This window comes from Podarcis liolepis (assembly GCF_965112155.1).
Source record: "Podarcis liolepis genome assembly, chromosome: 10".
Classification (NCBI taxonomy): Eukaryota; Metazoa; Chordata; class Lepidosauria; order Squamata; family Lacertidae; genus Podarcis; species Podarcis liolepis.
In genome coordinates this window covers 18,661,012-18,686,379 of record NC_139562.1, presented here as the reverse complement: position 1 = coordinate 18,686,379, position 25,368 = coordinate 18,661,012, and the positions used below count along the sequence as shown (strand labels likewise).

The following is a 25,368-nucleotide window of genomic DNA, read 5'->3' as shown; positions in this document are numbered from 1 at the left end:
GAGCTCAGCTGCATCAGAATCAAAGCTTTGTAACTCTAGCTGTTGCTCTAGGGCTGCTGGGGTGGAAAAGCTTAAATGTACTTATTCATGAAATATGTTAAAGCTCATCAGCCTCTGATGACTTCATAGGTATCAAGCCATTTCTGAACCTTCAAACTTTTCCCATTATATGACTCAGACTCTTTAGTGCTTCTTGGCAACTTGCTTTGGTTTGTCTGCAATATTTAGGTACTCTACATATAAATGTATTCAACCCAACTCCTGACACACAAATGACACATGACTATCAATGTTTTATGAAGCACACACAGGAAGGGGCTTCTGGGAAATCTCTTGACCTTCAAAGCTCCTTACTTACATCAGTGTCATTGGGCTGGAAGATGGTAAATGGAACCATTGACACGCAGATCATTGCAGAACATGGAAGGGAAGTGGAAAGAGGAGACAAAATGTCCATTAGTAACTCCTTATTGAACCATTATTGACTGCCAGTGAACCAAGAGAAGGCTTCTTACACATGAATGGGTGCTGGAAACAGAGCCAGAAATGTGAGCAAGTTTCTTTTCAGCACCCTCAATCATCACTTTCTCATTCCCAGCTAAACTTTGTATAGTGTATAATAATGTATAACTGCACACATGTAAGGAGGCTGATAATGCCAAGTTCTTAAACTGAACTACTTACCGTATTTTGCGCCCCATAGGACGCTCCGGCCCATAGGACGCACCTAGGTTTTTTGGGGGGAAATAAAAAAAAAATTATTTCCCCCCCAGGTGCGGGGCTGGAAGAACCAGGTCGGGGAACAGTGGGAAGGCATGCTCTGCCTCCCTGCTGTCCCCCGAGCTTGTGGGGCTGGCGATGGGGAGAAGTGCACCAGTCCCGGGAGGGCAGGCAGCTCTGCGCCGCCATCCCGAGCGGGGCGGGACTTAGCGCCCCGCTCCGGATGGCGGCGCAGACCTGCCTGCAGTCCCGGCAGGGCAGGCAGCTCTGCGCCGCCATCCCGAGCGGGCGGGACTTGGCGCCCCGCTTGGGATGGCGGCGCAGACCTGCCTGCAGTCCCGGCAGGGCAGGCAGCTCTGCGCCGCCATCCTGAGCGGAGCGGGACTTGGCGCCCCGCTCCGGATGGCGGCGCAGACCTGCCTGCAGTCCCGGGACGGCAGGCAGCTCTGCGCCGCCATCCCGAGCGGGGCGGGACTTGGCGCCCCACTCGGGATGGCGGCGCAGACCTGCCTGCAGTCCCGGGATGGCAGGCAGCTCTGCGCCGCCATCCCGAGCGGGGCGGGACCTAGCGCCCCGCTCGGGATTGCGGCACAGATCTGCCTACAGTCCCGGGACTGCAGGCAGCTTTGCGCGGCCATCTGGAGCGGGGAGGGCTTCGCCCCGGCTCCCGGTGGCCGCGCATAGCTGCGCTGATCCCGGGACGGCAGGCAGCTCTGCGCAACCCTCGGAGCCGGTTCCCCGAGGGTTGTGCAGAGCTTCCTGAAGCCTGGAGAGCGAGAGGGGTCGGTGCGCACCGACCCCTCTCGCTCTCCAGGCTTCAGCGAAAGCCTGCATTCGCCCCATAGGACGCACCCAGATTTTCCCTTCATTTTTGGAGGGGGAAAAGTGCGTCCTATAGGGCGAAAAATACGGTATTTATGACACTTTCCCCTCTGGGAAGGAAGTTTTAGCCTCCATTTATTCTCAACTAGACAGTCATCTTTTGGGCTGGGGGGTGGGGTGGATCTAGTTCTCAATGTGCACCTTTCCCTCAAATGTCTGTGATTATGGGATGAATGTGCTTGTTGTTGTGGTTAATTTAATTTTTCCTGCATTCACCTTAAGGTCCCAGGGTGGGTTACAACAACCTAAAATACAACATTAAAAACAGTTTAAAATGACTTACAATCACAAACATGGGGTGGGTCCTAAAAATATACATCTCAGGTGTCAAATGCCAGTGTAAAAAAGGGAGTTCCACAACAGGGGCTGCCACAAAGAATGTCCTTTCCCAGGCTACCACCATTCCAAGCTTCTGGGGCAACGAAACTATCAAGAGGGGCCCCTCTTCCTATCTTAACACCCAATAGGATCTATAGGAAAGGAAGCAGTCTTCAGGTATTTGGGGATTTAAACACTGGTGTGGGCACGTTAAATTAAGCCCTGAAGTGAACTGGCAGCAAATGCAACCAGTAGTACAGAAAGCGCTTACAACCACAGTACTATTAGATTGTATCAACAACACCCTTTCAAATTCAGCCTTAAGAAAATAGTTTGAGGCAGAACGAATGGCCATCTAGATTAGGGGTAGACAACCTAAGGCCTGGGGGCCGGATGCGGCCCAATCACCTTCTAAATCCGGCCTGCAGACCATACGGGAATCAGCATGTTTTTACATGAGTAGAATGTGTGCTTTTATTTAAAATGCATCTCTAGGTTTTTTGTGGGGCATAGGAATTTGTTCATTTCCCCCTCCAAAATATAGTCCGACCCCCCCATGGTGGACCGGCCTACAGCTGAAAAAGGTTGCTGACCCCTGATCTAGATTAAGCAGAGACAGCATGACGGAGTGCAGTGCAATCAGGATGGTAGAGGGGAGTCGGTAAACTTTCTGCCTAAAACGAAACAAGATTTGAAGGGCTGAATCGGTACAAACATAATTCCACAATTAAATGTGTCAGCTGCAGTGGATTTAATGCCATGCCAGGCTTGTGACGTTCTGTTAACATGACGTTCTGAGAACAGACTGGCAGCTGATGCAGCATTGAAGTTGTCAAAGGATTAGCAAAACGTGTCATTTAAAAACTAATCTATTGCACCAATCTGTTTAATACACATTTTACAAAGGATTTTGTGGAAATGTGGCAAGTAAAACATCACCATATATCACCTTCTGTTTTTGCACTATACTTCAGCATTCTTACCTGCTGGGTAGCCATCCAAAATTTACGCTGAAGAAATTCTAGTTTAATTTGCACACCCACAGCTATGGGGAAACAAAACAAGGAGGTTGGGGGTGGGGAGAGAGAGAGAGAGAGAGAGAGAGAGATGTTAGGGAAAGAAACTAAATATTTCCAAGCAGTCACCAGAAGAAATCACACCATTTCCAAGTGTAAATGACAGGTAAATGCTGAGTCAGAACATAAAGTGAGAGTCAGGGGTTTAACAAGGTGATGCAAAAGGAAGCATCAACTGCTGTGCTGAAGTACAGACACCTGCCTCCCACTAAACACTACCAAGATACAACAGGCTGCCAAATCACTTTCCCCTTTGGTTGCTGCAGATTATAAAAGCCATCTGATATAATCATGATTCAAAAGTGTAGTATAGGAAGACTCTTAGGCTGCAAACAGAAAATACAGTAATTCTTAAAGAGAGCTGAAAGTGGCAGGAGACAGGTATTGCTTCCCAAGTTCTCTACATGTGTTTTGTTTGTTCCAAAGAAGCCTTTAGTCCAGAGGCTTTTGGAAAATGTATAAAAACTCTGCAAAATCTTTTTACCAGAGGCAAAAGTACACAGTAGGAGCAGTGCTTGCATTTTCAAATTACCTTCAGTTCTTGGAGCGGGGAATCTTTCTCATCTGTTGTCTGCCTAAAGTCATCTCATGTGTTCATGGCAGAGGTAAGATCTGAAACTGAGATCTTGGTTCACAGATAAGTCCCCTGGCCTTCATGCCACACTAGCCTCTTTATTCTTGGAATCTGATGCTGGAATGCAGCTTTGAAAGCGTGAAAACCATAGAGGAAAGAGTTCTGTTCTATGCATACATTGAACTTGGCAGCCAGCATCAGGGGCAGAGTACATCATTTTTGCTCTTGGAGCCATGGTGTCAGTGTCCTTCATGTCATGTTTCTACTGCTGGTACATCTTAGAGCATTCTTATAATAAAACAAATCTGACTGTTGTGGAATAAGGAAGGGAATTATTTCCTACAGCTGCCTTCTCCCTGAATTCCGGAACATGCACAACCAGACAAGACACAAGATTCATCTGGGTCCAAGTTGTAAAGATGTAATGGAAGTAGAAAAGATGAGACTGAATTTTTCTCTGGCATTATTGGCTAAATATTCATTGAGTTACCCTGAAGAGGCAGCAGTGAGGATCTTTACAGAATAATAAAAAGCAGGTTTCAGCCTGAGTGCTAAGCAGGAGCCAGCAAAGAAACACCAGAAGCCTGGCCCCATGGGAAAGAATTGAGGAGCCTGGCTGGAGGTGAGAATAACCATGAGACATACTCTCCTGTCACTTTTACAGTGCAAATCTATACATTCTGTGTTTCCTCAAAACACAAGAAGATAGAGAACTCCTTTGTACCTAATTCATCAAATTGTCCACTTAACTCAGAACTGTCTACTCTGACTAGTAGTGAATCTCCATGTTATCATGGATCAAGATTGTACCTGTTCCTTATTTTTTTAATTGAAGTTTTTTTTGTGGCAATTCTTGTAATAATACAAATAAAATGACATTAAAATAAAAGAATAAAATAAAAGGGAGATTTAAAATACGGAAGGGCGAAGTAGGTTGAGGTGTTTTGACCATTTAAACTGGAAAGGCATCCACAGCAGTGACCAGAGGAGGAATGACCACTGAGAGGAGCACAGATAGAAGAAATACTATGGGGCATCTGCAGCAGCACAACCCGATGTCTTCATCTGCCCCAGCTGCAACAAAACACGTCTCTCCCATATGGATCTCTACAGCCACAGCAGGCAATGTAAGCCTCCAATAGTTTGACTTCATCCCCAAAAGTGCACTCCTACATTGTCTTCTGAAACAGACGGATGCCAACAACAATTCTGCTACTATAGATCCATCCTCAGGGATCTATCATACCCCCAGTGGGCCTTATTCCCAGGTAAATATGCACAGGACTGCAGCCTATGTCACTCCTGTGCCATTTCTCTTTTTTGACCCAGCATTGGTGAGGTGGATTGCAAAGGCAAAAAAGGTAAGAAAAAAAGACAACCCAGTCTAAAATTATCAGCAGTTGCAATGCTGGAGGGGTAGGATTTATTTATCCCCACTCTTTAATGGAGTGGGCTCACGTAACTTTTTCAGTAGTACAGTAAGGAAGCTATCAAGTCTAAAAAAAGTAAAATTAAAATAAAACATTAACTTTAAAAATAGGCTTCAAGATGGCACAGGTATTTTGGTACAGGAAGGAGTATATTATTCACCAGCGAAATCGTAGAAACAATAGGTGCATGAAACACAGCAAAAATATTCAAAACAGCAGTGCTTATTGCTGTGGAGTTGCTTGTAAAAGGAATAATTACATTTCTCCAGGACCTGGTTCTAAACATTTTGAGGGCTGGGATACTGCAATCACTACCACCCTCCTCCTCCAATTTTACTAGTTCCTGAGCACTTACCCATGAAAAACCCATATTATTTGGTAAGGACCTGCAACTAATATCCCTCTGGTGCTATTTGATGGGAAAACATCATAGGCTGTAAATGAGGTTGTTTGCAGATTTGGTTTAAAAGACATTCTGCCTTTATACACAGGGTAAATTCCCTGTTATCCCTTGAAACCATTCAAGTGAGAACCATTTCCTTTATCACAACTAGATCATATCACTGGCCTGCAGCTTTCTTACAACTCTTGAGTGGATAATGCCAGAACAACAAACCTTGGAAGAACATGAAAGTACTAAGCATTTCATGTTTTCACCAGAAGAAATCTAAATCCTGGCAGATTGTGCAAAGGGAATGAAAAACATGGCAAAGAAGAATCTGTTTTCCATCCGTCCTACAGAATACACAAGTAAATCCCACTGCATTTAGTAATTAGCAGGAGGGTCAATACAATACAGTTATGTCAAAAGTGAAGATTACTAAGTAGTTAATATTCTTCATATTAGCAAATGGAGAAGGTAGATAAATGGTGTGGGCGGGGGAAACAGGGGTGTTTGTGTGCGAGTGGAGTGGGAGTAGGAAGCAAGCCAAAGTTCAGGGCTAGCCATGTAGTACATTCTTGTACAGCAATTTGTACTCAAGCTACCGATACCAGATATGGCACTTGTCACTGTTCGGGCTGCATGCATTTATGCATAGGGTGCATGTGTAAGAGCATAGGAAAAACCATGCTGAATCACAGTGACAAACCAAATGCCAGTGAGAAACCTGCAAGCCAAAGCTGAGGGCAACAGCATTCTCCCCACCTGTGATTCTCAGCAATTGGTATTCAATGGCCTATAACAGTAAGCTTCCCTTGGATTAAAAAGCAACTTACCATGTGGAAAGGAAGGCAGGAAGAAAGGAAGGTGTTCAAGAACACAGCGAAAAGCCCCTTTCAGTACACCAAACTAGCTACATGGATCCTAACCTATATTATACTGTATTAGTTCTCTATCACTTGCAGCTTGTCCTTCAAAAACATGCAGAAATGGAAGGGACACATCTTCTTTCCTAATCACAATTTTACGTAATTTAAAAGGGACACATTACGTAATTTAAAAGGGTATCTCCACCCAGGTAGAAATGTTTGTGAGAGAAGCCAGATATAGAAGGCCTCAGACCAGGGATATCCTGCTAGCAGCTTGTGGGCCAGATCAATCCCCAAAAGCAGTTTGGAACTTGACAGCCCTATGTAACTTAAATGACGACACGGGGTAACATTTGCCAAGGGTTGTAAGGAAAATGTTTTCAAAAGGTGTGAGTCTGAGAAATTGACATTTAAGTTCTCTGACTCACATTTTCCGAATTTATTTCAATAAATGCTTCAGTAAAACATCTGCCCATATGTACTTATTGAATAGCAAGATTAACATATGAGAAACGTGGGCAGGTAGGGTATGGCCTTTTTCATTGTGGCATGACAACTGTAAAACGCCTGTTCAGGGGAGATGCCAACTGTCTCCATCACTGCCCAGAATCTGTCAGGCACCAAAGGATGTGCATTTCAGTTGGCCTTGGGGGGGTATATTGATTTATCTATGTAAATATAAAAGCTTGTTAGCCTAGCATCAATGCTTATGACCAAGAAGGAGGGTCACCACTCCTAGATCTTTCTTTGGTGGCAGAGTAAACCAATAATTTTGGAAAGGGAGATTTCATTACATGTCCCCTAATCTGAGTAGGTTTCAGTTGGGACGTTTTGAAACATAGTAGGCTAATGGGAGCCAGTTCTTGGAACCACCTTCACATACAATGGTTTTGTAATCTTGGACCCTATTACTGCAACCCATTTTTTCATGCCATCAGGATCTTGCCCATTGTCTCACTGGTTTCAGACTACAGGAAGGAAGGAAGGAAGGAAGGAAGGAAGGAAGGAAGGAAGGAAGGAAGGAAGGAAGTTCTGTTGTGCAGTTCCATCTCTGAGACAGAGACAGACAGAGACAGAAAGATGGCTCCTTTGCACCATAATGGCTAAGAAAACTGGTCCCAGTTAACTGACAATGATAACACATACAAATCCCTCAAAATCTGAACCCATTATGCCTTCTCGAAGGACTGCAAAAATTAGTTACTTAGCCTGGCTTTTAATAGCCAGTGCTAAGCCTATTCACACTGCACATAGTTAAACTTCAGAATTTGCTGCCACAAGATATAAAAATGGCTTCCAGTATGAATGGCTTTGAAAAGGGATTAGACAAATTCCTGAAGACTAAGGCTATCAATTACTACTAGACATGATGACTATGCATGACCTCCAGTATTAAAGGTATTAGACCTCTGAAGCAGTGTTCTAGTTGCTGGGGATCATGGGGAGGAGAGTGCTGTTGTGCTATTGTCCTGCCTGTGGAACCACAGATATCTGGTTGCGCACTGTGGAACAGAGTGCTAGAAGAGATAGGCCTTTGGTCTGATCCAGCACAGCTTTTCTTATGTTCTTATGGCAGTGGTAATTTAAATTTCATTGGGTGTTCTGTATTGTATTGTTACCCATCGTGAACCTTGGGATGCAGCAGGATAAAAACTGAACTTAATGAAGTCTTGCTGCAGAATGTTTTTCTAATTTTACTAAGCGTGGCAGACCCAAGACAACTCTTTGAAAATAGTTTTCACTTTGTCCATGCTGCAACTTTATTCCTTTCTACCTGGTTCAATACACTCCTGTGTCCATTATTCTGACATGGCAGTTGGTTTGCCTTTAAAAAAGGGCATCATTTCATAAAGGAGGACCTGAGAGTAACCAGAAAGAGACCTCTTTTGATCTATTTTATCCTTTTAGTAAGTGAAAAACGTCTGCCCATCAAGTGCTTGTCCTATTGTTGCTGAAAGTCTGAGAGCCATTATACTTAAAAAGTAACTTCAGAACAGTCTAAAAATAAATAAAAATGGAAGTAAAGCAAGTACAATCTAAAAAAAAGGAGAGATGGCATTGGAGGGAATGCAGTTAGAGCAGATAGGATGAAGGGTAATTCTTGCTGGACTAAGCTTTGGGAAGGGAAATTGAGGGCAGAAGAAAGATGTTTGACAGAAATGAAAATTTGCAGGAAACAAAAAAGGACATAATATGAAAGTTTTCATACAGGTAGCTGAGCAGGTTCTCCTGGACTGATACCCAATCTACACATTATGCAGACTGAGGTGACTGACTAGGTATGGAGGAATTATAGCAGGGTGTTTGTACAGGAATCACATTTCTTCATATTGTGTCGCTCAGCTCTCAGTCTCATCCCTATCTAGGGATACTGGGGATTGAACCCAGAGCCTTTTGCATCCAAACAGATGCTCTACCACTGAGCTATGACCCTGCCACCATAGGCTACTTTTTCTGCCAAGCTGTTGTAGCTGCTAGCTCTTTATCCAGAGTCAAGTTTCAGTCCATCTTAGAGACAAACTGTATTTTCTCCTTTCTGCTTTCCAGGTTGCCAAAGAGCCTGGGTGCTGCCTTCCACTCTGGCCCCTTAACCCCCTACTCTGTGCCTATTCCAAACCCTATTGAAAAACTAGCAGGCAGGCAGCCAACTCCTTCACTTTTCACTGTGTTTTTTATTATGCACAATTAGTCTCCTTTCTTCCCCTTACCTCCTGCTGCTTCATAACAAGGGGAAGAAAGGAAGGAGGATGCTTAAATCCCTCCTGATTATCTGCTCCTGCTTCTCAAAAAGGGGTGAAGGGAGTTCAAGCAATACAAAAGCACCTGCTGTTTCCCAAGGAGAAGATGAGGGTAATTCTGAGCTTTCAAGCTCCTGACAGACTCTAAGACTGTAGATGTTTTGAGAGTAGATTCTGCTTGCTTGTCTGGGTCGGCTCCTTCTCACTGGGTGAGCCTGTGTGTCTGAATGTGCATGCATGCTCCCCCCCTCTCTGTGTGTGTGCACTGCTGCTGTCATCACAGATGTACCCCCAGCTGTCACTCCACCCTGCTCCGTCTCTTCCTCTCTCTTTCTCTCGTTCCTCTCCTCCCCACTTGGCGCTTTCTCGATTATTCAGCTGACTGCCGTCCCTATTGCACACAGCTATCTCCCCTTTACTCCACTGCTGCACTTCCGATGGTTCCAGAGTCTTGGCATCATGCAGGGAGAAGGGGGATGATGCCGAGCGGCGCTTTACGAGCGCTTGCCTGCCTGCCTGCACATCGCTTGCACAGAAACGTTGGGATACCCACAACAGGGTTTGGCAACTCTAAAGAGACTCCATCCCAGCCAGCAGAGAACTGTAAGTAGCGGATCTTGTCTCTGTGGTACCATCTGACCGCTGGGAAAATTGCTTCCACTTGTCTGCCCTTTGCCATTCTGTCCAGAGGGTATTCACTGATTTAGGGAGGGATTTACGAGGCTGATGGATCAATCTCCCTCACTTTCTGTGTGCATGAAAAGGCAATTCTGAGGGAGAACACAAATGACCAAACCCACGGGCCAGTCGTTTGATTGACAGAGTGGCAGGTGATGATGAGTCCAGTGCGGATAGTTGTGGGTAATCAAAGTCAGATGCAGAGGGCTGAAAGAAATAGTGCCTGCCAGCCAGTGATAAGGCATAACGCTTCCTCAGTGGCAAAGATAGTTATAGCCTCAGAGAATAGGCACTGTGAGGGTCAGTAGTTTGGATCGCCGTTGCTTATGCCTACCCCATCCCCCTGAATACTGGATCTTCTTGCATCCCCAATCAAGAACAATTTCATATGGAAACTTGCCCAGAAATAAAGGGGTGGAGGGAGGAGAGAAGTACCACTTTAACTAGTGACAGTTTTATAGGCACAATTTCTAGACTGAGTTGGTTCTTTAAAAGAAAGAAAGAAAGCTGGGCAAAACGAAGATACGGACAAGGAATACGAAGGAAGAAAAAACGAGTATGTTTGTGGACTAAGAGCTTGTCCATAGAAAGTTCAGATGCCAGCAAAGAAGATTTTAATGTGATAAGGCACTTTCTCTTGGATTTGTTTTTTTGTGCCCCTGTTCCACTGATGCACCGCATGAGAATCATGCTACAAAACATGAACCCAGAGATGCCGTACTGCAAGAGGAGCCAAAAATAGTTGTCTCATCCCTTCCCCCCTCCCACTGCTGCCCTGGAGGCTGGTCCCGGAGATCAGTGAACCTTTGTGAAGGTGTCATGCTGGTGGAAGCAGGGGGAGGAAAAGGGCACAGGCTACCTTTTTGTAGTTTTTGATACATAGGAAGGATTTACGCAGAAGAAAGCAGGTGGCACTGAGAAGAAAAGCAGGGAGAAAAGGGGGGGAGGGCTTTCTAATCATTTCCTCTGTGTGTGTCCGCCTCTCTCTCTCTCTCTCTCTCTCTCTCTCTGTGTGTGTGTGTGTGCAAACAAGATCAGAGAAATGTGTGTGCTGAATGAGACAGAGTGCACACATGCATCTCTTATTCACAGCAGCCTGCCACAATGCATCCATTTCATTGCCTGTCTTTTTATTTTAAAATTAAAGTAGGAATTGCTTGAACCTCAGCTGATTTCTAGACCAACTTACCATGCAGGGTATGGAAATGTTGTTCTATGATATTGCAGTTTGCCATAATAATAATAATAATAATAATAATAATAATAATAATAATGTTTTAGACCCTCACCCACTGAGAGCCTCATTCTATCTATCTATCTATCTATCTATCTATCTATCTATCTATCTATCTATCCATCCATCAGAACAACCCTGTTAGGTAGGCCAGTATTATGATAGCCATGTTATGTGAGGGGGAAGATAAGGTTAAGAGATAGTGGCCTCTTTTAATGGGCTCATATTTCAGATTGAAACGGGGGTTTCCAAGTTTACATATTACCCTCTTCACCACCACCAGTGAAAGGCTGGAAAGTCAATAGTGGTTGGAGCCAGAGCCAATTAATTCTAGTCTTGTCTCCATCTTTCTTTCTGCTGAGGGCAACACTGAAATTAAAGAGGTGGCAGCCAATAGGAAATGCTACCCACTGGATTGGTTTTAAGTAAAAAGGCAAGTGGTTGAGGGCAGACTAAGGTTGGTGGGGCACTACCCTGTTTGCCAGGGTAGTACCCTGTTTGCCACAAGGGACAAGCCCCTCCATTGTTTACCAAGCCACCTTTCAAAAATCTGGATCTGAACTTTCCCCATACTTTGAGAGAGTTCTGGTAATGGGTTCTGTCCCGTTTTAGTCATAAATCTAGTCGCAAACAGGGTCAGTATATCTTACCCTCAAATAATTCTCTGCAACTTGTGAATTTCAGGAAAAAAACTTAGGAGCTGGTTCAAAGCTGGGGAAGCAGGGACAGATGCTGTCCAAGGTGCTGTTATACAATAGAAAGGGGGATACTTTGCGCACTTTAGAACACATGGACAGATTTGTCACAAAGGTCAGAAAACTAGGGGCTCCTCCTCTTTTGTCAGCTGAGGTCATTCTAGAAGCAAAGACCACTTGGCTGCTAGGGTCCATTTTGTAAGACTGGATTGTTCTGCAGCTGCCGCGAACGAACAATGTTTGCTAGTGGATTATTTCAAGTGAGTGAAGGTCCCGAGGGAATTGTATCCCAGATTGACATTATTGCAGACACTATAAGCAGTCACCATTCTACCCAAGGCAGTTAAAATAAATCCAGATAAAGGATCTGCATGGAGGAAAGCCCAAACAATTTGGTCTTCTCCTAGTAGCATACACTCGCTTTCACTCTGAAAACTGCCTGCCAACTAGTGCACTGAATTAGGATTTATGATTCCTTAATAATAAGATGTCTCCCTTTCAGTATTTCAAACCTCCATTAAGTTATTTTCTAAGCCTTCTGCAGCACTCAGATACTGTGGTAGGAGGTGTGAACATGTCAAAACTCAAACATGGAATGGTGGGTGATGTCTAGATGAAAGCATATGGTATATGATGACAGTACTGAGGGAAGAGAGGAAGTCAGTTATCGCATGTGTGAAGATGTAATAACCACATCAGCACCAAGCAGCCCCTCTGTTCCCCGAAGGCTAACATAAATGAGGCCCTCTTCTGCTTATTTTGGTACCAGGGTGCAAATTCTTTTCCTGGGTACAATTTGTCCTGCTACAGTCTCTCCACTGGAGCCAGAGTCCTAAATTGCCCTCAGTAGCACCCACCAGAAACTTAGTGGTGAAGAAATAACTCCACCTGCAGCCATTTACAGCAAAATCCTACACATGTTTACTCAGAAGTAGTTGAGTTCCCAAGTAAGTGTGTACAGGATTGCAGCCTAAGTCTCTTAAAAGTAGACAAATCCTTCAGGACTGGCAAAGTGGGAGCATCCACAAGTACTTTATATACTTCAATCTTGTGGAGTCTCAAAATATGAGACCTGGATACCTTGGCCAGTTCACAAAGCATTAGGAATATAGGATACTGCCTTACACTGAGTCTAACCATTGGTCCATCTAGCAAAGTGCTGTCTGCACTGACTGGCAGTAGTTCTCCAGCATTTCAGGCAGGGAGCTCCCGCAGCAATATGTAGAGATGCTGGGAGTTGAACCTAGGGGTATTTTCCATGCAAATCATGCACCACTGAGTCATGGCACTTCCCCTGAAGGCATGGGCTGTGAGGAAAGAGGATCCATTCTGATGAGCCATATGGCAGCATTTCAAAGCACTTCCCACTTCCCTGATGGTCTCTTAATTGTCCTTCTGAAGCAGTTGGCTTTAGTGTGTATCACATGGGTTCTGCACGGGCATCTCAAGGAACACTCTGGGGGGCTAGAATGTCCCCTGTGGAACCTGCTGGAGATGCTTAAGGCTTCTTCCGAGTTGTGGCATGCAGTGTGCTTATACCACAGCGGTTAATCAAGTGAAGCAAATTCATGAAGCTAATTGAGGCAGAAAGAGGAATAAGCAAAAGTCCTTTTCAGAGTTCAGTATAAATATAGTGCAATTTAAGGAGGAGGGTGAGCCTTCCTCTGGGAACTTTGCTAGCAGCTGTAAATGCAGATTTCAAAAACCCCTTAGGAATGAAAAGTGGCTGCCATATTATTGTTGACATCTTTTGCTATTCCATATCTTGATGTCTGTGGTGATGACTTTATGCGCAAAAGCCCCCACAAAACACAGAGGCAGCTATCCAGTTTCTAACAGACTTCAAGTCTGAAGTGTGGCCCTTCACTATTCGCTCACTCTTCCCAAACTGCCTTTCTCCTTGGCTGGCAAAATGGCTCACAGCTTTTCATATGATGATAACTCTGATCAGATGGGAGACAGGAAAAGTGAGGCCAATGGGACTAGGGTGAAGCATACTGGAATTAAGGATTGATAAACTAGAAAGCTTTCAAAGTGTCTAGATTCTCATTGTGAAGTTCTGCTCCCAGGAATGAAAGTGACATATGTAACAAAGAACCATTTGGGCCTTTTTCTCTTGTAATTTTTGGTAGGAAAAAAATTGTACAGCTGCCCCTCAAATATGCAGAAGCCATGTATCCTTTTAATGATGCACTTCTGTTTACAGGGATATTTAAATTGCAACTCTGTCACTGGAAAATGTTATGTTTAACACACACCCCTGCTAGCACACTCACCAGATTTATGAATGCTTTGTGGAACACAACTGTTTCCCACGCACCGCACCAATATCTGCATCATTTTAGAGTGTTTAATTATCAAGAATTTAATTGCTCCCACATGGCCTCACTCAAATGTGTGAGCTTTTATCTCTTTTTCAAAAAGGTGAATACCAGTCCTTCCTCATAGCACTACCATTTTGTGGCCATTTGCTTTTAAAAAATTGATTATATTTATTTTCATGGGAGGCTGATGCTATCTTTCTCCAGTGCTATGATTCTGTGTTGACTGGGATTCCCTTCCTTCCCTCCCCCAAAATCTTCCTGGCAGCAAGTCTTCCGACTATGCATGATGTAGGATTAGTGACTAGCACTTTGGTATCATGATGTTTATGCACATACTGAGGACAATTTTGTTTAAAAAAGCTTTATGTGACCCAATCACTTATCAAATATTAAGTTTAGATCTGTAGAAATTGTTGTATTGTTTTTAGACTCTGTAGGAATTGTTGTATTGCTTTAGAGTTTGTGGAAATGGTTTTATTGGGTTTTTTTAGAACTAGCAGGTTTTGTATGTGTTGCATTTCATTTTTATCTTGTTGTATGCCACTTTGATGACTTCAGGCTGTGAAGCAGTTCATGAAGTTGTAAAATAAATAAATAAATCTAATACACGTTTTGGAAAGTTGTTTGTTTGTATCTGGACACCTGTCAACGATATCACAACCAAATTTTGCATGGTAGTTCCTGAGACCAAGGAGAAGGTTTTCTTCTATGTTTGGATACAATTGGATCAAGATGTCAGACTGAATTTTTCAGAACTGCATTATTTTAACCACCAGTTTAAGAACTGCTATGATTGTTTGCTTTCTTGGAGTTCCCAAGGTACAATATATGAGGTTGCAGGCCTATCACGTGACTGTTTCGGGGTAGGGGCTAGAGATAATACAGCACTATGGAAAAACTCTAAAGGCTTTTGTGGCCTATTGCATCATGCTTTGTGCTGTTTTAAACTAGCATAAACAATAGGCTGTACACATCAACAGTTTTCTTGTGATTGCACAGCATGTGTTCTGTAGTCTAAAGGCAGATAAGTGCTTTGTTTGGGAGAATGAAAATGGATTGGTGTGAAAAAACTAAAATGTCACAATAATAGTTTGTTTGGTGCAAGAAAGTGGTCAAAATATTTCAAGAATCCATGTAAATCGACGTGAGAAATTTGAAAGAATATGGATATATTTAATGCTCTTTTGTTTAAGGATAAGTGGATTCCTCATAAGTACTATGTCATATTTCAGAATGGCTGCCCAAGTTTCAAATCAGAATTCAGAAGCAATGCAGTAAGAATATTTGTTGGGAATGGGGGTTGGAAGTCTTGTTTTTCCCAAGGCTCATATTGGGTCACCACCACTTTCTGATTCATATTCCCTTTCTTGCTGTGATGACTTATGGTACATAATAAATATTCATTTGTTCTCTGATTTAAAAACCACACTTTCATATCTACCACAGAAAGGGTCCACACATAGCCACATGCCATTTCTACTCCTATCTATGCCATCTCATTCTGCCATCTATGACTTTCTGTTCTGCACAGCAGTCAGTGTTCTTTATGTATTGCACCGCACACTGGAGATATGCTAGCATGAAATGCCACATGCATAATGGGAACAGGTTATATGAAGCTTTTCTGACTCTGGAATTGCTTGGCCCCCTGTATGATTTAATAAGAACAGGCAGGTGTTGTCATGGAAATCTGCTTATTTGCCTCCAAGCTCAGACACAGTGCCAGAAGTCGCAGCAGGAGTTTTCTAAACAACAAATGTGCCACAGGGTAAAGGTGTGGTCTAGTAGACTGAACACCAGGCAACAAAAATGAAGGGCTAAAGCATTTTAATCTAAAATTTTATATCAAAGTTGAAGCCCAGATTTAGACACTGCTTGAACCGCCTCTCCCTTTTCTCACATTGCTCCTTCTTTAAATCTCTCCTTGTCTTCATGAACAATAAGTGTACTCCTGATGCACATTTGAAGACCAACGTCCTGCAATGCGCCCCATGACAGACCTACCACCACCATCTGGATGCAGTCTCAGTGGGGCAGGTGTAGCATGCCTTGTCAAAGGAACCCAAAATTCCTATCCCCAGGGGGTTGGACTAGATGACCCTTGGTGTACCTTCCAATCCTACAATTTCTGTACTCCCACACACTGGCTATGTTACTTACACAGTTACTTAAAGAAAACTCTTGAATTGCAGCTAGTGCAAGTCCTATAAGCTGGGCTCATATTACTTTTTATATTCTATGCAGTCAAGAGCAAAAGACTGTGATAAATAAATGTTGAATTGTAGCAGTACAAGTGAGACTGAAATTTTCATCCACTTGTCAGTTCTAACATTCCCACTCAATTTGGGAGCTGAAAAAAATTCTGCAAAGTCATGGAATAAGATGGGCTGAAGTCATGGCACAGAAATCTCCCTGTCTTCCCCTACTCCACCTCAGACATCCAGCCAAACAGAACATCAAATTTTAAACACTTGTTGGTCCAAAAAATGTTTCATCTCACTTGCTTTACATTGCTCAAATAATTTTATTTAAAATAGAAGAAAGCACCAGTAAATGCTAGACCATTACTTTCAGAGTTCCTGAGGCTTATTTCTTCTCATAGGTGTCATAATCTAAAAGCCACAATTAAAAGTCATTTCACCACATTCTTCCTATTCCTCCCCACCCCATTTTTGTTACACACAGCATTAAACTAAAGAAAAGCCTCTTAGAATTTGCAGAGCTGAGAATTTAGTACAATTATGTGGGGAAATGATATAACCAGAGCTAGGGTTCCCAAGCGACAGCCCTTTCTCCTAACTGCAACATGCAACGCCACCTCATCCCCCAAAGGAAGAAATGTGGGAAGGAATTGTGTGTGCTCAAAGTCTCCCAAATAAATTCACGGGCAAATATAGAGAGTGTGCTGTGCAAAGAAAGCTGATCTCTCCATCACTTCTACTGACCTCAGAATGGACACAAACCTTCTGTCAAGGGGCTAAACAAGGGGGGATTAAATCCCTGAGCCACTACTGACTACACGATTAACCTCTGCAGAAAATTAAAGTGCCTATGGAGAAGACCTTTTCCTCTGCAGCTGAGAGAGACAAAAATTGGGATTTGGATTAAAATTGGCAAGGCTGGTGATAAGCTGCCACCCACATGCAACTGTTCCTGGCTAGAACTGAAAACGGTTTCTCCAATCTCATATGGAATCCCTCACCCTGATTCACATTGGGTATTATTTTTTTCTCCATATTAGGGATGGAGAGAATTGTATTTCTCTGCACTGAACAGGAAGGCAAGCAGTAACTTGTCCAACTCAGCTGCCTCTGTTCTACTAAACAATATATACATGTGCTCTATGCTAGCGCTTAGAATTAGTGCTGTCCTGTTACTCTGGGTTTCAGTCACAACAGAATCTGTTATTCCCAATCTGACTCACCCACCATCTATCACAGCACATCGGATTACATACACTTCAGGTTACAGACCCCGCTAACCCAGAAATAGTACCTCGGGTTAAGAACTTTGCTTCAGGATGAGAACAGAAATCGTGCTCCGGCAGCAGGAGGCCCCATTAGCTAAAGTGGTGCTTCAGGTTAAGAACAGTTTCAGGTTAAGAACGGACCTCCGGAACGAATTAAGTACTTAACCCGAGGTACCACTGTATCTTGAAAAAGAGTTTCAGATGACAAACAGTTGTAACCAGCCTTTTATATGCCATGGGGAGTACATTTCAGTAGGCTACTTCTTGGAGAGAGTTTAGATAACAGTGGAAACAGGGAATGCCTCCAGACTGACACTATTGTGGACTGGGATTTAAACGCATACCGGGAACTTTAGGCTTGTGCTATTAAAGCAATTAAGCCATTCTGTTGCCCTAGTGCAAGAAATCCACTTTTAGGGGAGCCACTAGGGGGCGCATTGGAAGATGGCCGACAATACCATCTCTCCGACCCACACGGGGTAATTAAGAGGCTGTTATGGGAGTAGGCAGCCTCCCTTGTTGCCCCAAGGAAATGGGGAACACTGCCCTTGCCTGCTGTGCCCATAAATCACCCCCTAATTCGAAAGAAGGGGGTGAGGGCCCTAGGCAGAATGCCCCCGTGTGGACCTCGGCTCTCCTGGATGCTGTCTCTGATCGCACACTAGCTGCAGCAATTTGGAATAATTAATTACAAAAGAAGCAAATGCACATATTTCAAGTGAAGAAGGGGAGTGAAGTCTGCTAATTTAAGTGACCTCTGCGAAAGAAGACGACAGGTTGGAGAAACAGGAATATTTTACGATGAAGATACACCAAAGGCTGGGTATGTTGACAACAACGGGACTGAATGGGGGGGACGACCTTTTTTACTTTCCTTCTATGTGATTTACAAGAACCCCTCCTCATTAGAATCGTCAGTTGAATTGACCCAAGCAGGATGATTAAGCTCTGTGTGGAGATAAACTTTAACCAAAAGTATGCTTTATGGAGATCGAGAAGCAATAAGAGCTTTTGGGAATGGCGCAGCAATTAATTCGGAGTCGCCATCTTGCCAAAGGATTTATAGCCAGGAGGAGGAACGGACTTGTTTTTAGACTGCATTCCTAGTGAATCTCCTCAGAGGTTTTGAGAAAGGAGGCAGATTGGTGAAGATTAATGATGCTAAGACTGTTTTGATGTATGGAAGTGATGTTATATGGAAAACGTCTGGATATGGCTACTGGATAAAAAAATAATATCCACGCAGGATTACAAACTGTTCTAACCAGCTTGCGGAGATTATCAGAGGTCACAAAGAGAAAGGAAAAATATATGAAAATAACAACAAGAGATGTGGAAAAACAATAAGAAAGGACTAGATAGTACTGTGAACATCATAAGATTAGATTTGTGGACATTAAAACAACAGTAAGAAGCAAGAAGTTGATTGGATCCCCTTCGGAACTTGAAATATGGGTACCCCCAACAAAAATTTAAAATTCAGCTGTGTAATTTGGAATTTATGTAATTTGGTTTGATTTGATGTGATTGGTCTGTTAATAAAAAAATATTCTTAAAAAAAAAAAGAAATCCACTTTTAAAAAAGAATGCACTGAAATGTAGAATGACTACTTATTAATAGGAAGATGTATAAACACTGCGCAAAGAAATGATGATGATCGCAGGATGAAGGCTCATTGTCACACAGTGTTCTCAAGAACAAATAAGAATAAAAGGTCAATAAAGACAAGTTATAATCTAACTTCCATGCAAGCTTTGTACAAGGAAATAAAGATGAAAAATCAATAAACAAGTAACCTGGAGGAGCCCAGAGTGAAACAAGAAGACTTCAAATGGACACTGATTTTCAATCTAAGTCTGAAAGACTCAAGAAACCACATTGCAACTGATCAGACTTATTTTTCTGATCTTATGGGTCTTCAGATACCTCCAGCATTTCCTCATCACTGCTCTGGTTGGGCTTCAAGGAGGGAATGAAAAGTCTTGAATGGCAAGATTTTGTAAATCAGTAGTAAGGCACTATGGGGACGTGGGTGGCGCTGTGGGTTAAACCACAGAGCCTAGGACTTGCCGATCAGAAGGTAGGTGGTTCGAATCCCCGTGACGGGGTGAGCTCCCGTTGCTCGGTCCCAACTCCTGCCACCCTAGCAGTTTGAAAGCATGTCAAAGTGCAAGTAGATAAATAGGTACCACTCTGGCGGGAAGGTAAACGGCGTTTCTGTGCACTGCTCTGGTTTGCCAGAAGTCATGCTGGCCACATGATCCGGAAGTTGTACGCCGGCTCCCTCGGCCTATAGAGCGAGATGAGTGCCGCAACCCCAGAGTCGGTCACGATTGGACCTAATGGTCAGGGGTCCCTTTACCTTAGTAAGGCACTACGGGAAGGATTAGTGCCGTTTCTGTTGTCTTTTTGGCACCAACTGAAGACTTTCCTCTTTTGTCAAACCTTTTAAGTGAAAATCTTTCCTGGTCTCCATCTGCATTGGAATTGCTTTTAGGTATTTTAAGACATTTGAACTGTTTATCACTTCAGTGTTTGTCACCATGGGCTCCTCTGGGAAGAAGGGTAGGATATAAATTAAAATTTAAAATAAACAAGAGAGAGAGGGAAGCAGACACAGAAAACACCAGCTGCCCTCTCTTGCCCCAGGTGGTCTGTTTATAGTTTGCTTGGTTTTGAGTGTATTGCTTTTAATGTATTAATTGCAATTCATTAATATTTTGAGCCATTCTGAGGACTTCCCTAAAACAGGATCAATAATCCACCCAGTCAGTTACTCAGTTATACAATAATCCATATGGAATTGTGATTGCTTAGGGGCGTTAAATATTGGAGGTGTCAGGCTGAACACTCAAAGCAGAGGCCCTAAAAATGAATTGCCATGTCAAATCTTAAATCATTTGTATTCTACTTTAAGCCTGGCCCTTAATGCCAAAGGGTTATAGAGTGGCACAAACCAAGAGTTAATACGCAATCATATGTTCCACAACTGAGAGCTGGCGTAAAAAAGTCTCAGAGTGAGCTCTGGCTCAAATTATGGCATGAACGTAGATGTAATTTTTAGAAGACTGTAGAAATGCTTGATATGGTGAGGATTGTCATTTCTAATTAAATGCCTTAGCGCAATGGTTTACTGAGCTAATGATGATGTTCATGCTTAGCATGAGCATATGGACTGTTAATTCAAAGGTAGAACGGATCAGAAACTTCCTTCCTTCAAGCATTCCCCTGGGGGCAGAACTGGGAATGCAACTCACAACAAACAGTTTCTCTGGCAGATTCTAAATCTTCATTCATTTGGAAGAACACATGGGAATGACTTATAGCTTTCTTGAAAGCATCACAAGAGATTTTTCCATGGATTCTGGCTAGTTCATAGGTAGGTTTTGCCATCACACTCACCAACACCTGCATGTCACTGTCAGTGCCAGCACAATGCTCCTGGGGGGCCCAATCGATGGTGGGAAAGGGGAGGGGAGGAATGGTGGACTCTTCCAGGGCATGTGGACTCTTGCAGCTGCTCAAGTATACTGGGTGCTTAACACTGGGCCTGATCTCATCACTGGCTTGTTGCTTGAGTATTGCCAACAGCACTGATATAGTGCATTAAAGTGCTTCAGCTATATTTTCTCAGCAGTCTTTACAATAACCCTGTAAGGTAAACCAGTACTGTTATCCACATATTACAAATAAGGGCTGAGAAAATGGTGCCTTACTTAAGGCCACCTAGAGATTTTGAGGCTGAGGTGAGTTTTGATCTAGGGACTTCCTGGCTTGGAGCTCATATTAAGTGGCCCCTTTCCAAAAATAGGAAGGTAACATTTATTTATTTAAAAGTCTAGTCTCCTTTCCAATGCCTCAGTCTTGGGACACTTTACAATTTAATGAGCATTAATACACTTTGTTTAAGGATATTTTTTTAAGAGTAGCTTGGTTTTATAAGAATGCTTATTAGCTATAAATTGCCTCAAGCCTGAAGGACAGGAAAGGAAGCTAGACATTAAAGCTTATCAGTTTTTATTTAAATACCTATTAGCTTTAAATTGTAAACTGCCCAAAGCCTGAGGGACAAGTGAGGCGGCTAAACATTAATAAACCTTAAATAGTCCCCCCAAATAGCTCATATTAAGCAATACTTGTGGGTACTACATTATGTTGCTTTGCCTATTCATGAGGTATTACACCTCTCATTGTAACAGGTTAGGGTAAGACCACATGAATGGAATGGCCTTGCCCAGAAACAAGGTAATCAAAGTATTTCAGAGATGCTTTTCAAAATACAAGCCAAGCAGCAACTTCACAGAGCCAAGTATTATGGAAAACAAATTCTGAATTAGCACTAGAACTGTCACGGCAACAGCTACGCTTCCCCAGCAAGCAACTGATGCAACTAAGCCAGGCCTGCACAACTTATGATCCACCATGCCAAATGGAACCCACCATTCATGTACCCTTTAATATGAGATGATGTACTTAGGGTTGCTGTACCCCAGCCCCCCAAATCTGGAAAGCCTAACTTGCACATTATGCAAATTGCTAGCTAATTATGCAAATCTAGCACATTCACTTAGCATTTTCCTCTAACAGTTGTGCATTTGCTCCTGGCACATACCGCAAAAACTGGGGAAGTTGGCTCATGCCATGAAAGAGTGGTCTTTCTCATTTGTTCTGCCTCCATTTCCTTTCTGAGTCTGAGAGCCCAACAAATTCTGTTGGGGACAGACATGGCAGGCTTGTGCGTCCTACTGTCCCCTGCTTCTGCTGCTTCAACAGTACATGCACCTGCTCCTCAGTCATGCAAAAGGAGAAAATGTGACCATTTTAGCTTATTCACTGCCCTCCTAAATCATGACCCTTCTGCAGTTGTGCACAAAAAACAAAGCCATCTCTCTTTAGGAACCATCCAGACTTCCTTTTGTGCCACATTTCTAAGCACAGGTCCACTTTTTAAAGCTCTATGTCACAGCGTGTTTTTTTGGGGGGGGAGCACTTTCCCTGTAAAAACCCACTCTTTACTGCTAAATCGGAACAAACAGCAATCCACAGATAACCTGAATTGCCATTTGTTCTGATTCAGAGTTAAATGGCAAGTTTTCCTGGGGAAAGCAATGGGTCGGGGGGGGGGAGTGCTCAGATATGAAGCTTTAAAGAACAAACCTGTACCTAGAAAGTGTGGGGCAAAAACTAAGTGTGGATGAGCCCTGTGTTTGTAAAGCATAGCCTTGGTCAGGAGGAAATGTGATGGCTTCATAATTAGCAGAGTAAAAAGTCGGTTGTAATTGCATACACCTGTAGTACGGAGTAACAGATTTCAGTCAGCCTTCAAAATAATTACAAACCAGATACTTTGACTTGGATTTTAAAATGAACTATGTACCTCTTTTCTAGTTGTCCATCCATATCCCAATCATTCCACCAATTGTGCCGCATGCAACGCATCCCACAAGCTCCAACAGAGAAACATATATCATACAAGCAAGGGAAGTGTGAATCTTAACCCTATCACAAAGGTTTTAAAGCATCCTTGGCCATATTCTTTAGACTGGACCACATTATAAAATACTGCACAGGTCAGTCGGGATGGGGACCAGACTATATTACTTATTTCCACACACTTGAAACATTGAAAGTGTAGCACATAAATCTGGAAGGGGCATGAAGAAGCCTAACAAACTGGACTGATTCCTTGTAGGAAATTTTGGCCAATAAGGACACCACCACCTGTTGAACAGTCCCACCTTTCTGAACCAAAATCTCTATCTTCCCCAACTTGGTGCCCTCCATGTGTTCTGGACTACAACACGCATCAGCCTCAATCAGTACAGTCAATGGTCAGGGATGGAGAAAGGGCTACTGAGTAGTTTTAATTATGGGAATATATCGCTACTCTAGGAGAATTTTATTTCAAATAACATTGTTTTCCACCATGATTCAGCTCTGCTTCCCCACTGGTCAATTGACGTCTATCACAACAGTAACAACAACAACAACAACAACTTATTATTTATACCCCGCCCATCTGGCTGGGTTTCCCCAGCCACTCTGGGCGGCTCCCAACAGAATATTATTAATTAATAAATAACAACAACAACCACAACAGCAACAACAAAACATCAAACATTTAAAACTTCCCTAAACAGTCGTTTCCCCTTGCTGGCTGCAAGGCAGAAGAGAACATTATTCTTATATTGGACAGAATGCTATCTGCACATTTCCTCCTCTTTGGAATGAGAAGGATATGTTATATTTTAAAAAATGAAAGAGAGGGCTCTAGACAAGCTGATGTCCTAAACTAGCACCAGGTAGCACACATAGAATCTAGATCATGATCCAATAATCGAATACCAATGCTTAGACACAGTTAATGCTGTTGGGCAGTTGCCAACGGCCTGAGCCCTCAGGACAGCTGTTTACCTAGCCACTGACTAAAAATGCTGTCTATAGCCACTTGAACTCAACACTCCTCTGAGTGGCTTCATTTTAATTTCCCCACAATGTCTCTGAAGCCCTGACATAACATTGCTCCAGAGTTGAGGTGGATAAAGCCTGGTTCTTTGTCAGGGTCCATTTTGCCATTTGTCATTCTATTCCATCATGTTTCCACCTCAATCTGTAATTATTTAAAACCTCATTAAAATGTCTATTGTTTCTAATATCTATTTTTTCACAAGATACATTTTTGTGTGCATTTTACCCTAAAATATTCCTTTTTACATCAAAAGATTTATTTTTAATACATTTATTGGTATGTTTTTGAACCGAGAATTCTATTGCAAAATTCAGAGAAGTTTGAAAATGTCTGTATATGCATGGGCGGAGGAAAGGGAAAGAGAAAGAGAGAGAATATGACTGGGAGATAATCTCCTTAAAGCATCCTCTATCATTTGCCAACTCTTCAGCAGAATTCTTACAAGGCTACAGCAACTGAGAAAGACTTTAGTGTCTCTGATGTGTGTGAATAAGCTCTCAAGCACTCTGTGATATTGGCATATGTTCCAATCCTTATGAGCTACATTTCTCTAGTTTAACAGACATACACTCGGCACCCTTGATAAATTCCGTTTACTGCTGTAATTCTGGAGGCTAATATAATGCCACTTTGAACACAGAGCTCCTGGTTATCTGGTTATCTTTTGTTGTTTCTGTGGACATTAAAACAACAGTAAGAAGCAAGAAGACAATGGAGTATGTCACTGGAAGTGAAGTCAAACTGCTGTGTTAGCAGCAGCTAAGTGACCTCCCTGAGGTGCAAGCCTGTATGATGGCCCTGGACCCACCTCTTGGCCTCGCTGATGTGGTCCAAAGGCAATCAGAGCAATACATTTGGCACCAGCTAGGCTGCAGGAGATGCCAGAAGTTGTACAAGGTGCCATCCAACTGTCTTAGGGACTCCACTCTGGATTTGTGTAGGGTTTACTCCTCAGCCTATTCTTCTCCTAAAGATATCCCACAAGACAGAAGCCACCTTTTTGACAGTTGGACCCACTATTGGTCTTGTCCACTCAAACTGCTGGAAGCTGTCTTTGCATGCAGGGGGAGTCCCTAACTCACCAAGGGTTTGAGACCCATCAGCTACCCTCATCTGGTTTAGCCAGCCAGTCGAAGCGATTTCCCGAGGTGTGGCTGCTGTTGCACACTGACAGCTTCTAGGAGCTACAGGTGAGAGATGAGTGCAAGAGTGGCTAAGTTTGATGCCTGTTTTATCTATGAGGCATTATTCATTTTGTGTTACACACACGCACGTGTGTGTGTGTGTGTGTGTGTATGTGTGTGTCAAACTGGTTTGTGCTTCCAGCTTGTGTGTAAATCCCTGAAGGTTTATAGGCTCACTGGATCAGACAACGGGAGAGATTTACCCAATGGAGATATTGCAAGGGCACAAAAGGTTAAAAACTGTAAAATATTTTCAATATGTTTATTTTTAATAATTGAAAATGGAACACTAACACAGAGAACAAAGTTTACTTGCAAAACCAGA

At 43.0% G+C, this 25,368-nt stretch overlaps 1 protein-coding gene across 1 annotated transcript in view; it reads right to left on the bottom strand.

The window, feature by feature from the left end:
- CACNA2D4 (calcium voltage-gated channel auxiliary subunit alpha2delta 4) overlaps positions 1-25,368 on the bottom strand; it is a 165,971-nt gene that overhangs the window by 32,585 nt on the left and 108,018 nt on the right. The window contains 2 exon segments of the mRNA XM_083461820.1: positions 359-373; positions 2,904-2,965. Of these exon segments, the coding sequence (XP_083317946.1) occupies positions 359-373; positions 2,904-2,965 (77 nt within the window).